The 15,138-nt window shown below is 36.6% G+C and overlaps 1 protein-coding gene across 1 annotated transcript; it reads left to right on the plus strand.

Moving 5' to 3' along the window:
• Positions 1-1,273: 1,273 nt before the first annotated feature.
• LOC306771391 (integrin alpha-M-like) lies at positions 1,274-13,182 on the plus strand (the record flags this gene model as incomplete). Its single annotated transcript, XM_079260558.1, has 29 exons — positions 1,274-1,401; positions 1,592-1,689; positions 2,058-2,125; positions 2,277-2,385; positions 4,644-4,771; positions 5,164-5,306; positions 5,787-5,934; positions 6,376-6,526; positions 6,824-6,897; positions 7,015-7,132; positions 7,410-7,546; positions 7,626-7,772; positions 7,879-8,091; positions 8,183-8,316; positions 8,515-8,657; positions 8,742-8,893; positions 8,997-9,119; positions 9,307-9,380; positions 10,935-11,076; positions 11,155-11,253; positions 11,327-11,406; positions 11,485-11,571; positions 11,681-11,750; positions 11,904-12,002; positions 12,108-12,188; positions 12,289-12,399; positions 12,523-12,636; positions 12,719-12,829; positions 13,087-13,182. The coding sequence occupies 29 exons, from the start codon at positions 1,274-1,276 to the stop codon at positions 13,180-13,182; spliced, it is 3,378 nt and encodes a 1,125-aa protein (XP_079116684.1).
• Between the last annotated feature and the right edge of the window lie 1,956 nt (positions 13,183-15,138).

A 15,138-nucleotide genomic window follows, 5' to 3' on the forward strand; every position in this document is an offset into this window, starting at 1 on the left:
AAAATGGATTGGATTGTCACAGCTATACTTTTCTTGTCAGGTAAGACCAATTCCTAACTCCTAAATTCCTAACTCCTCATTTTGTCTTGATTAATGTTAAAAAAAAAAAAAAAAAAAAAAAAGGAAAAACAAACAAAGAAACAAATAAAAATAACTTTCTATGATGAGAAAATAATGTTAAAAATATGTAATACATGATTTATAAGCCATGTAAATCATTTTGTGTGTAACTTTAAGTACTTGCAAATGTGTTCAAATCCAAACACATTTATAAACTAGTTTAAATGTATAAGATATCTCATAAATAACTACACATGCACACATTACCAAGAGCACAAACTATTTTTACATAGAGATTTTTTTTTTTTTTTTTTTTTTTACCATCAACATAAAACGTGATAATTTTTTCGTGATCAGAAAGGCTCTGAGGTATACAAATTGTTAAACATGGTTGCACAAATTGCCTGATATACGCAAACAAGGCTACATTATGGCACGGATGTGGCGTGAGATTTTGAGACTCCATTCACCCATTTGGACTGCTCACAGTGTTACAAAACACACGGTGCCTCAAAATATTAAAGGAAAGCTGGGTCACCTGGGTTTTAACTGAATTTTTTTTTCAGTGCATGAACCAATGACCTATTTTAAAGTGAGAAAGACGTTGTTGATGACAGAATAAATCGCACTTAGACTACCTGAGGATGTGCCGCTGATTAAAATATTAATGACAGAAAAAAAAAAACCTTGATAACATCTCCTTATTATTTATTTTCCAGAAACCACAACAAAAACATGACGGTACAAATTATATTAAATTGAAATGCAAAGGAAATACTTTAATTTCCAGCTGTTGTCAGGTGATGAGAAAACATTTTTATACCATGTTCACAATTTTTTATTCAATTGTTACTTTATTGTTCAACAAAAATCACACAACATGTTGAAGGGAAATGACATCTCCAACACACACACACACACCCACCCACACACACACACACACACACACACACACACACATACACACACACACACACACACACACACACACACACACACACACACACACACACACACACACACAAAATAATTTAATAGTTAAGGTTCAACAAGAAGTTTTTAAAGCTTACATCAAAACTGAACCTGCAGTTTAACTTTCTTTTTGAGCTGCTGCGCTCTGAACCAAACCAACAATCCAAGTTTCATATTACAAATGACATTTGAACAATAACATTCAACAAAAATTTACATCAGAACTTAGATTAGATAAATTATGGAGATTTCCCTTCCTTCCTCAGTGTTAAAAGTTGCCATTTGTTTCAACATTGATCCTCTGGCCTGGAAGTCCCTGAAGAATCCTGCTGCAGGTTTTGGCTACCAGGTGGTGCAAAGACGCTCAGAGTGAGTCAGAGAATATACTGTTCAAGATTATTAGACCCCCACCTCACTCCTTTAACCAACACACAACTCTAAAATACTCACGCATTGGGGCAGATAATCATAATCACGATCATGTTTCTTAACAGAAAAAAAAAGTCTCACTGCTCACTAACCCTCCACTTTCAATTGTTTGTCTGGATTTCTTACCTAGTGTGCTCGTCAGTGCCCCTTTTGAACAGTATTCTGAAAATCGAAGGGGTCAAATATTCAGTTGCACCGCTGAGGGATGCCAAAGTCTGCAAGATTCAGGTAGGAAACTTCATTTTTAGAATTAACCTGAAATTTTAAAGGTATTTTTTGACCAGTGATTTACTCAACAGATTTTGGGACAGAACCTTATAGATCAGATTGTGATGAAACTTCACCTGAATTGTGTGACAATTAACTGTTTTTGTTCAGCTATACGAAAACAGCCTCAGCTACAGAGTCTTAAATTAGACACAGACATTGTTGCGCATAACTGCATGACATGGGGAGGGGTTTGGTATGGTGGTTGTTACTTACTATTGCCTAACAACATGTATTTATTGATGATTGTTTCTTTTTTTTCATGCACATTATCATTCAGTATCTTGGCTAAGTGCTTTAAATTTAAAAAAAAAAAAATATTTTCACAGTTCCAGGGTTTGCTAACATGTCCCTTGGTTTGACAATGATAAGTGATCCCGACTCAGAAAAAATTGCGGTGAGTTTTCAAACTTCAGATAAATAAACAAATAAATGAGTAAATAAATTAAAAAAAAAAAAAAAAACTGAAACAGGTTTTGGTTTTGTTGTACATTACTTAAGAGACCAGATAAAAGGTCAATAAGCCGTTATGTTGTCATTTTTTACAGGCTTGTGGTCCAACTGTTCCAAAAAAGTGTCTAAGTATCACCATGTACAGCGGCGTTTGCTTCGAGATGGGCAATCACGGATTTGGACCAACTGTCTCACTGCCTGAAGGTACATGCAGAAACATCATCACTGGCTACACTGGATGTTTGATGTGGATGGTCCAAAAAGTCTGATTCCGGGGAGCTGTGGTTACACATGTAGCTCACCAGTGGATGATGGACTCAATGTAAAGCGCTTTAAATGACTTATAAATTGCCTTGCTGTTATTTTTGTTATTAAAACGAAGGGAAATGTCATCATTTCACCATCATCACTAAATTCAAAGAAATTCAGCAGCTTGTCACATAACACAAAAATCTGTTCTATTGATGGTATTTATATATTTATTTAGGCTATACATGGTTGGCCAAAACATGTCATTCGTATACTGTGGGCTGCAGTGTCCTATTTTGTCCAGCACGAGATGAGAAAGCAGGTCGGGGCTGACTGGCATGGTGGTTTGCAATGCAGTGCAGCGAAGTCAGAATTGAACCTTACACCTGGCTGCTTTACATGAGCATCAGTATTCGGCTCCAACAGAACACATCATTTTCCTCGTCTTTCCGTCTGGTTTAGTCTAAGTTCTGGTGTGTTGCCTCCACAATCTGAACACTGCGGCACAAACAGCTGGTAAACTTTCTGCTTTCAAACCAGCTCAGGAGGCTGAGAGGAGGCGAAGCTGCAGCGAGCTTCTGGGTAAACCTTCACTTTACCCAGCAGCGGGGAAACAGACACAGGACTCCACTGGAACTAGTAGAGCTGTGTGGTGTTCATTCCTAAAGCTTGTAGCAAAGCATTCACCACTCAACAGGCGGGCAGTTTCTTTCTTTTTTTTTTTTTTTTTAAGCTTTATTTAAATTAACATATAGTTACGAGTCAATGAATAACAAAAATCATCCATTCAGTTCAGTTTATAACCATAATTCGGCAAAGAATAAAGAAAATAACTAAATAAAAGTTAGCAATAAAAAAATTAAGTGAATAAAAGTAAATGAAATAAATCTGACAGACTACAAAAATGTACAAAATACAGTAAACAATAACTTTGTGACAGTTCACTGGTTCGGATTCTCTGAATGGATATCAATCATTGAAACACTTTTTTTTTTTTCTAATCAGTTTCAGGGACTTTAAGTAATAATCAACTGCAATCAGAAATAATTTAAAGAAATGGGGGTGTGTTTTGAAAATTACATTTATTTAAATGAAATGTCTTTTTCTTCTCTCTCTCTCTCCTATCTCTAGATCTACTATTCTTAAAGGGGCCAGGCTTTTATTTGAACACAGCTGTAAACACTGACACTGACAAACAACTCTTGAAATGAGTTTTTTTTTTTCATCAACATTATCAATATTTTATGTCGGGCCGTCCACTCATCTGTGAAATAAAGTTAAATAAAAGAATTTCAGTATAGTCAAAACTCCATTGAATTATGAACTCATTCTCTAAGTCTAGAAGAGCAGTGCTCTCAAATCCATCTCTATGTCCAGGTAGGGATGAAGAAATATATGTTGTTAGGGCTGTCATTAACTAGAACACTAATATAGCATGAAATGCTAGTGAAAACCAATGAAGCACGGGTGAAAATCCCCCCAATCTTAGTGCTCGAGGGTTAAAAAATGTTTTGTCCTGAGTTAACTCAAGATCAATTGCACAATAGCTGCAGATATTTTTATAATCTGTTCTGTTTTTAATGTTTCATAATAAGATTTTGCTTAGGTTGCTGAGTTTTGTACCTGCGGTTACAGAGTAAGGCACTTTCAACATTTGTTTTATTAACTCATTTGAGATTGAATAACCACACACAGACAAACACACACACACACACACACACACACACACACACACACACACACACACACGCACGCACGCACGCAAGCACGCACGCGCGCGCGCACACACACACACACACACACACACACACACACAAGAAATCCCTTTAATACTGTAGTACCACCAGTAAGACATTGGAAAAAGTTTTCCCATTAAATCTAATGGGAAAGGGTGTCCAAACCTTTGACTGGTGTCCGTATGTATACCCAGATGAATGATCCCAAATTTCCTTTTTTACCATCCAGTATTTGATTTTAGCTACATTCTTTGATATGTATTTCTGAGGTGTATTTAACAAAGTTAGAATATTATAATGCAAATGAGCTTTTAATGTAGTTTTGTGCCAGATTGTCTTGTTTATCTTTTTGCTAATTTAAAGAGCTGAAGGGACATCCTCCAAGACTGTGACATATAAAAATGATAAATTGAATTGAACAAACAAGTGAGATACTGTGCAATCTTAAGACATGGATCTCTCTGGTCTTTTCCACAGCATGCCAAACCCAACCTGACATTGCGCTTCTGTTAGACGGCTCAGGCAGTTTATCTGAAGATGATTTTAGCACCATGAAGTCTTTTGTGACAAAACTGATGGAGTCACTAGTGGGAAAAGATACACAAGTAAGACACCAATCATGTTTTTTTTTTTTTTGTTTTGAATTAAAAATCAGAAATAATGTGCATGCACAATCAAACACACACAACACAAATTAAAACTCTGCTTACCCATTTTCAAAAATGTTTTTAATAAGCACGATCCTTTCTGTCATGTGTTACTACCAGAAAACCCTTCCTTCATTGTATCAAAATTGAACAATAATTTGTTTGTTAAAACAAAAAATAATCTAATTCTTCTAATAAAGGAACTGTTTGCAGAAGAGAATCATAATTTAAAAAGTAAAAAAAATATGAATAAAATAATTTAATATTTCAAATAAAATTTCATAAATCTTCTTTTATGAGATATTTCGGTAATTGACCTTTTCCTGCTCATATATGTTTTCTGTCTGCAGTTTGCCATCATCCAATTCGGCTCATCCTCTAGGATTCATTTCAAGTTTGATGAATTTAACATCACTAACTGGCGAACTCAAATTGATGACATAAAGCAGTCTTTTGGATATACTAAAACTGCTGCAGCCATTACAGATGTTGTGTAAGTATCTGTACATTATAGTTGACTATGTTTGGTAAAATGTCATGCTGAATATGTGTAGAGAAAAACTAAACTGTGTTTATTTCCTCTTTTCAAAAGAAGCTTCCTCAGGAATTGTTAAAGCTGTTTTAGTTTGTCTTTTAGTTTTTCCTGTAGCATGGCTGGCTGAACTGTTGTGCTCTATATTTTCCACAAACCTTTTTAAAGTTAAAGTTGAAAAACCATTTAGAAACATGGATTGTACTATCCAGTTTCCAATTATGTCTTTGCTTCTCAGAAATCTGAAATACAAAAAAAATGCTACGTACTAATTAAAATTGTTTTTCATCTTAGATTCAAACCTCTATTCTTTATTTTTCACATAGAAATTCTCCTTATTTAAATGTAACATTGCAAAAGAATGAGAAGATTGAATGTTAAAAAAAAACAATCTTTTTCTAAAAATCATACCTTTTTCATACAAAATCCTTCTTTTTCTAGGGACAATGTCTTCTCAGCCAAAGGTTCCAGGCCAAAGGCAAAGAAAATTTTAATAGTCATTACAGATGGAGAGTCAAATGACCATGGTGACTTAAAAGCAGCATTACAAAAAGCTGAATCTAAAGGCATAGATCGATTTGCTATTGGGGTAAGTTGGAGTGACAATACATATACACTACTAATACAAACCAGAGGTTGCAGCATTTTCTATTTGCATTTTCTTAATCTTTACCTTTGCTGAGTCATCTAAACTTTTATTCTGGCTGAACAGTGCAAGTAATAAGTCAAATTGAGCATATCTTTGCAGCTTGTGCATAAAAGGAGGGTAAAAATCTTTGCCGATCTTTCTAAATTTTATTTCTCATATTTAATTTGGACTTATTTTCTGACCTTCTAATATGGTGGGAAGAGTTAAAAATAATACTGTACGTACACGTTACAAAACATATGTCTGTTTCATATTTTCCCTGTTTCTTTTGTCCCATATAATTTGTAGCATTGCCTTTTATTACATTTATATGTTCTTTCAAACAAATTATTTGCATTAAATTTATTTTCTGAAGTAAACATTTTTCCTTTGCATGTATAGGTTGGTGAGGCATCTAGAAAGCCCAGAGCATTAGAAGAACTGAACATGATTGCTTCTGAACCCAAAGAAAGTCATACGTTTAAAGTGGAAAACTATAACGCACTTGACAATATTCGACAGAATTTGCAAGACAAACTCTTTTCTATTGAAGGTAATAAAGTATTACCTTATCAAAACAGATTCAAATCACTTGTTCAATTTAAGCTAAAAATGGCTGTATTTTATTTATACAATTATGTATTTATGTATATGTACAAAAACTAAATTCTTAAAGTCTTCCTCTTTTCATTTATTTGTGTATTTTTGTGTGTTTTGTGTGTTTTATAACTATCTTTAAAATCACTGCAATAAAACCATGTATAACACTCTGAATTCAGATTACATGGAGCACAGAATGGTGTCACGTAACATGAAATAAGTTCAACTCTTGTGTATTTTGCTATTACAGGATCTCGAACAAGTGGAGAGTCACTGAAACTTGAGATGTCTCAAGAGGGTTTCAGAGCAGCCTACGTGCCTGGGGTAAAATCACTGGATATTAATGCAATAATATCATCTCTCAAAAGCAAAAAAGATTTATTGCATGAGAACTGCATTTTTAATTTCATTTAGTCAAACGCATTTCTGTCAAACCTGCAGGGAATCCAGATGGCTATGGTTGGTGCTAACCAGTGGAGAGGAGGCTACAGGCGATACACAGGGAACAAAGTAACAGGCACATATGAGCCCATGAATGTGGAGACAGACAGTTATTTTGGTGAGAATATTACAGTTAAACAAACAAACAAAAAACATTGTGTATGCTCCCAACTCCACACCTCTCCAAGTGAAGTAATACGTCGTTTGAGAGGGCTTCCGCTAGTGGCATGATTTTGGGAAAGACAAGCATGCTGGCAAACGAACATTTATTTTTTTTTGCGGAGGATATGAAAATGTCCAAATAAACAAATCTTTGGCAAAATGAAAACATTATTTACAGCAGCTGAACTGGGATATTCATCAACAGCTTTAATTACATGACCAACAAATTTCAGGTTACTCCATGGTGATGGCTAAAACTGCGGACAGCCAACTGACCATTATTGGTGCTCCACGATATCAACATAGAGGAGTTGTGATGGTGGTTTTTAGGGAGAAAGACAGACAAAAGCTTGAGCCAAATCTGAAGGAGGTTGGTATTTACCACTAAGATGATATTGAAAGATGAATGCACGAATGATGATTATTCAGAATGAAAACCATTTTCACAGCTCCAGATTGGTGGATACTTTGGAGCAGAGGTTTGTGCCATGGACGTGAATCTTGACAGCTACACTGATCTCATCATCATATCTGCTCCCATGTACAAGGACTCTGATAGAGAAGGACGAGTTTATGTTTGCACTTTAACCAATCTGGTAATTATCAGCGACGTCTACAACCATTCATACAATTCAAAAGAAATATTTTCTGCTTTTGATTAAGAGTGAAACACTCTCTCTCTTTTCTTTACATGTTCACCAGAATGTGGACTGTCATTTTGAGTCTCCATCAGTCCTAAAAGGGGCTGCATCTGACAGAGGAAGGTTTGGCTCTTCTCTTGCTGTTCTGCCTGATCTTAACAAGGATGGATTTAGTGATTTGGCAGTTGGAGCACCTTTGGAGAACGATGGTCAAGGCAGCATCTACATATTCCATGCTGAAGGAGGTCAAAGAATCAGTCCTACTTACTCACAGGTGAGCTTTTTCTAAAAGTACTTAAGTAAAAAGTGAATAAAAATTCCTTGAATTTTATGTTTAATGAATGAGAACATCTTCTATTGCTCAGAGAATTGCTGCCTCTGAGGTTCAGTCAGGACTGAAGTATTTTGGCACGTCGATCAGTCAGTTGAGTTTCGATCAGAGTGGTGATGGTCTGCCTGACTTAGCGGTGGGTTCAAAGGGTGCAGTTATTTTACTGAGGTGAGTTACAGATATGACCTTAATAATCAGCTAGTATAGTAATCATTTCATATTTTTCCTTAATAACTTAAATATATTGTACTTTAAAAAAACAACAACACATTTTTCTCAAAGAGATGAGTTGTTAATTTACATTCTGCTGGATCCTCACAATACTGAAAGATGTCGCTACACATCACATTGTTTTCCTCTTTCCAGATCAAGGCCTATAGTGATGGTGGAAGCAATTGTGTCTTTCAACAAAAGTGAAATCCCAACACAAAATGTGGACTGCTCAAAACCACTGGAGAACAAAGCTGACATCTGTTTTACAATGAGAAGACATTCTGAAGTGAATGGAGGTACTTTCATTTCTTCATTTTTCAGTCACTGACATATTTGTGAATGCTTGCAATCGTGCATGAAACAATTCTGGTCTGTTTCAGCTCGAGCACAGATCAATTACACTTTTACACTGGATGCTACCAGGAAGACCCCAAACAACCGAGCTTACATCGGTGACAAACGAGTGCAAACTGGATCGCTTGTTCTTGAATTAACCAGTCCAATGTGCAACAGTGTGAAATTCTTTATTAAGGTAGGACCTAATGAGTTCAGAGCAATTAAATTCATATCATACAGAAATTGTCAATCTTGTAATATGAAACTTCATCTTTAGTGTTTTCCTGTTCTTGTTGCAGGCTTGTCCAGATGATTTTCACAATCCACTTGAGAACAAGCTCAGCTTCACCTTCGATGGTTTACCTTCTGACACAAATCTTAAACCAAGTCTCGCCCAGAAGCCTCAGACAACCCGTTATCCAGTGAGTAACCTTTAAACACACTTAATTAACTTTACATTTCCATAAACTGCCTTCTTTTTCTCACTACGTTTTATGAAACCATAATTTCAGCATAATTGCTCTGACATGTCCCATATTTATGAATCTAAACCGTGTGCATTTTTATTACTCTCTGATCTAATGTGTGTAATATATTATTTTTCCACAGTTAAGGTTTGAGATTAACTGTGGTCCTGATGAGAAATGTGTTGATAATCTGAAAGTGGACTTCAACTTCACCAGGTGAGGATTACTTCAGAAAACTAAAGCAAAAGCAAAAGTTTGCATTTGTGTTTGCTGAAGTTTTATCTTTGTCTTTGGTTCACTTATGTAAACCTTTATCTTTTAATCCAGTTCTACCATCGGCTGAACTTTGAAGATAGATTCAGTTGATGTATTTAGTTTGTATCAGCAAATATGAACCTGGAACCTGGAACTGAACAACCCCTCAGCAGGAGCTCATTAACTCCACAGCATCATTTCAGAAAGAAGGTTTACCAAGTGCTACAATAAAGTCTGACCGTGAGGTTGCTAAATACTCTAACATCTGACCTCAACTCGTGCTGTCGACTCCAAAACAGCGACAGTGAAATAGCTATCACAACCTCATGCTGGTTAAGCCAGTGAATGTGTTCTTAGGTCACCTCCACCTTAGTGTGAAACAAACAAACTTTCCCTTTCCTCACCCAGCGCCACCAGTGAAAAGCAAAAATAAATAAACACACACATATATACATGTATATATATTATATATATATATATATATATATATATATATATATATATATATATATATGTGTGTGTGTGTGTGTGTGTGTGTGTGTGTGTGTGTGTGTACAATAATATGATATTTTTGCCTCAAGATTTTCAGTCTTATTGCTCAAGTAAACATACTTAGTGGACCTGTTCAATGCTCTTATAAGTATTTTCTACAATAAAATCAGCAGATTGGGCCAAAAACATTTAAAGGTAAATTATTGATTGTAAAGTATGTATTTGTTATGAAAAGGACAGGACATCATGTGCTAGTTTAGTCATGGCAACACTGTTTGGTTTACCAAGTTTGTCAATGCATTTTATTTTGAAAAATCTTCTATGCAGTTCCTTGTTGCAACTTATTGTGAAAATTCTTTGTTTCTTCCTGCCCTATGGTGGAGGTTGCCTGAGAGTGGATTCTGCAACGTAACTGTCCTCACAGTGGAGCTCTGCCGCCAGACCCCTCTCCAATTCTTTATTCATTCATTTATCAAATTCCTAATCGCTATCATGTGCTTGTTAACATGTCATGAATTTCTTGACAAAGTCTCTCATTGAACACACTTGCGCAGAGTTTTGTCTTTCTCTTTGTGTAGAACATGTGAAAAATTGTCCATTATGTTCAGCAGCTTGTGTGACATTCTTCTCTGATAGATGTCCTTCTCTGAAATCGGAACAATTAAGCATATTCCCCACATCGTGAGCTCTGCTATGATGTATTTCTATGGCTACATTACAGCACCACTTACTAGCCTGGCATATATGTACATATCAGCATGTTCAAGAGTTTTATGTAAATACACACATATCTTGAATTGACTTCTATCCTTACAGAAGACTTTCCTAAACTAAATGAGTTCCAATGCCATGGAGTTAAGTCAATTTGTATGCTCCTTTCAGATGGCGATGATGGTAGAAAATGCCATACATTTTATTACCAGCAGGTTATCATCCACTGCTGCAAGTTTTTATGTGAAAAAAATTTTGCAAAATTAATTTTAATTTTCTTTGTTCACTGTTGTTTTTCTAATGAACACTCAGGTCTTCATTGATTACAGTTGGCATTGATGAGCTTCTGGATGTGACCGTCTCTGTGGAGAACAGGGAGGAAAACTCGTACAACAGTCTTATTACTCTCACATACCCAGCTGGGCTCTCCTACAGGACGTTTACATCTCTGCAGGTAAGACATCAGGATCAAATCTTTCATCTCTGATCAGCTGCTCTTTAAGACACATTGGTGTTTTGTCTTTTAACACAGGGAAGAATTGAGTGCAGCTCTTTGGACAGTGAAGATGGTGTAACTCGAGGAAAGACAGACTGCTCTATTGACAAACCAGTTTTCAAAGGCAACTCAAAGGTTGGTTTGTTGTGCTGCTACACAGACTGCTGAGTCAGAAGAGGAGGTGTCTGATCTCTGGTTTAATTTTCAGGCCATCTTCATCGTCTCCTATGGGATTGGAGCCAACAGTCAACTTGGCAGGAAGATCTTTGTCACCGCAAACGCCACCAGGTACTGTGCAAGATGCAGCTTTGTTGGAGTAGCCTACTAATATATATTTTTTTAAATACTACCATTTTTATCTTTTAGTGAAAATCAGCAGCACTCCCGTTCAAGCGAGCTCTACAAGATGAAAGAGATCGATGTAAAATACAATATTTTTGTTTCAGTTGAAAGGTTTGTGTTAAATAGTTAAGTTGAATTAAATTTAAAAGTAATCATGTCACTACTTTGTCTAATACATAATACATACAATACAAATTTAATTTTTACAATGTCTCTTCAGCTCCCTCACCTACTGCAATTTCACTCATGGAGCAAATAATTTGCAGAAACCAGTTCAACAGTCAATCATGGTAAAGATTACTTAATTCACTTGCATCAGTCTTAACTTTAATCCTTTTTTTTTAAATGAATGACCATATTTGTTAAGGTCAATGAACTTAAAAATACCTCTGCATGAAATGGAGGATTAATTACTCTAACACTTTTTTTCCCCACCTTCTTAGGTTACAAACAGCATCAGAGCATTTAATTTCACTGTGGTGATCAGGGTTCCTGTAAAACTCGGCAACAAAGACATTTGGGGAGATTTGAGCAGTCTGAAGGTAAATACTAAACCCGTTTTAGTCACTAACCTTAAAGAATGCTGAAATGTATCTTATAAGTGGGAAACTGTTGCAGTTTCAGACATAAATATGAATTATTCTCAGATTGCAGACTGTCGACGAGACAAAGATGAAGAACCTGTTGTCACTGATATTGTTGCCAAGATAGAGGAAAATAAATTAGTGGTAAATATGTTTTTATAATGTGCCTGTTTAAATGGACATGTTAAGAAATGCATATTACTGTTCATGTCACTGTAACTTTCTGTGCGTATGTCCACCACAGGACTGCTCTGTAGCCACGTGCAGAGTGTTTAGGTGCAGCAAGTTCATGGAAAGAAAGGAGAGTAAGACGTATACAATCGCTGCCAACCTCAGTTCAGCATGGATAGAGCAGGTAAATGTGTATAGATTTGGTAATGGCAACTGGTCCTGAACACAGGACCTTTAGTCATCTTTTCTGAAATGTAATAAGCTTAGAAATCAAACTAAATTAGTCATCCATATGTTCATATTTCAGATTGGACTTCCATCTGCCAAATTCTTCTTAACCAGCAACGCCACTCTGGAGTATGACAGAGACCAGTTCATCTTCTCTTCAACAGCAACTAATAACAACCCACCTGTTTATGAAGTAATTTTAAATTGCTTTTTTAATATATTCATATTATTTAAATAGGTTGAATTAATCAAAACTCTGTTTCCACACCTTCCAGATTAAGATGGAGATAGAAGTGTATCTTGTACCAAATTTCATCAAAGAGATTGTAGGAGGTTCTCTGGGGGGCCTGATTTTTCTCATCTTACTCGCTGCTGGTCTGTATAAGGTGAGACACTTATTTCATTCTATAAATGACTTAGATTAAATTTAAACTAAACTAAGATTAAATTTGACTTTTTTTTTTTTTTTAAATGGCATTTTAATATGGCCAGTGATGACTTGATGTCATTTTTTTCATTTCAAAATGTAATATGTAGGCACTCTGTCATCTGGTTCAGCTCTTTATACCTATTTCAGATACATCATACATGTAACAGCATATTTTTCTCATATAACTTCTGGTTTTTTTTTCTTTTTTCATAGGCGGGGTTCTTTAAGAGCAAATACAATGAGATGCTTAATGAAAATGGAGCAACAAATGAGGCTGAAGGAGGACCTCTCACAGGAGAAAATGTTTAAATGTAAAATTGTAAAATGACGACAAAACAAAACCTGTATTTACTGAAATAAAGATGGCAGTAAATTGTCTTTCATCTGTCAGTAAATTCAGATTTCCAGACATGGTATGGAAACATGGAAGGCATGTTAAGATTCAAGCTAGATGACAGCTCATAAAAATCTGTTTTCCTAGTTTAACATGTAAAATTGGTGATGCACCATTGTATTGCTTACCATTTACAAAACAATTTTGGAACGATAAATATAATTTTCACCTTGTTTTTGTTTGTTTTTTTTGTTACTTACAGCGTATTTGATTGTGAAATCTGTTTGCTAAATGTGAAATACCCTCCAGTGGAGTCTGCTTGTACCTCAACAGTGAAAAGAATGTGAATTTGAGCTAAGTGTTTTTCAATGTGAATAAAAAATATATATATTCATTTTAAGTTGCACTGGCATTTAATTTTTTTTAAAAATAAACCTAAAAAAAAGGTTTGATGAAAATAATTTTTTAAATAGACCTAAAAAAAGGTTTCATGAAGGGAAAAACACAAACAAACAAATGAGAAGGTATCTTTAATTTCGGAAGAGTTAAAGCACATTTGGAAAGACACTGCTGGATAAATTGTTCACAAAACTAGTTTTCTTAGAGCAAAAGAATCCATTTTTAATCAGTTTATATACAAAATTAGTTCACTGAAGGTGAATTGAACAAAGTTCAACTCATTAGATTTAATAGGAGCTGATCAAAGACTGAAAATGGGACAATATACAGTAGACTTCTGGCAGACTAGACCAACTAAGCCATAAATCACTCAAACATGGTCGCGTGTCATTGTGCCAGGGTGACAAGGAGGCATGTTCTGAAAGGCAGGAGGCTTTTAAGAGTTTAGGATTTGTTTGATTAAACTAAAAATTATACAACGGCAGGATGAATTCTGTAAAACTGGAACTAAAACTAACAACACACTTGAGAATGACTGACAAAAAAGAATGAGATTCAGGTAGATAGTAAGGATCAAGAAAGAATTTATGCAGAGAGTTAATGAGAAGAAGCAGGTGTGTTAAGTAAGAAACAGAAACCAGGTGCTGGACCAGGAGGGGGAAGTAGTGCTTTGTTAATACTGTGTCCAGTGGAGGTGGGGAGCTGCTGACCTCAACTCGGGACGTTGTGGGTCGGTGGAGGGAATACTTCAAAGACCTCCTCAATCCTACCAACATGTCTTCTGATGAGGAAGCAGAGCTGGGGACTCAGGGGTGGACTCTCCTATCTCTGGGGCTGAAGTCGCTGACGTGGTTAAAAAGCTCCTTGGCGTCAAGGCCCCGGGGGTGGATGAGATCCGCCCGGAGTTCCTTAAAGCTCTGGATGCCGTGGGGCTGCCCTGGCTGACACGCCTCTGCAGCATCGTGTGGACATCGGGGGCAGTGCTATTGGACTGGCAGACAGCCAGGGTGGTGGTCCCCCTTTTTAAGATGGGGGACCGGAGGGTGTGTTCCAGTTACAGGGGACTCTCACTCCTCAACCTCCCTGGTAAGGTCTATTTAGGGGTCCTGGAGAGGAGGGTCCGCCGAGTACTCAAATCTCAGATTGAGGAGGAGCAGTGTGGTTTTTGTCCTGGTCGCGGAACAGTGGACCAGCTCTATACCGTCTTTGGGGTCCTGGAGGGGGCATGGGAGTTTGCCCAACCAGTCCACATGTGCTTTGTGGACCTGGAGAAGGCGTTTGATTGTGTCCCCCGGAGGCTCCTGTGGGGAGTACTCTGGGAGTATGGGGTACCGGACACCCTTGTGCGAGCTGTCCGGTCCCTGTAGGACAGGTGTCAGAGCTTGGTTTGCATTGCCGGTAGTGTAATAAGTCGGATTCGTTTCCGGTGAGGGTTGGACTCCGCCAAGGCTGCCCTTTATCACCGATTCTGTTCATAACTTATATGGACAGAATTTCTAGGCGCAGCCGAGGTGTTGAGGGGATCCGGCTGG

The sequence above is a fragment of the Telmatherina bonti genome (genome assembly GCF_933228915.1).
Source record: "Telmatherina bonti genome assembly, chromosome: 21".
NCBI lineage: Eukaryota > Metazoa > Chordata > Actinopteri > Atheriniformes > Telmatherinidae > Telmatherina > Telmatherina bonti.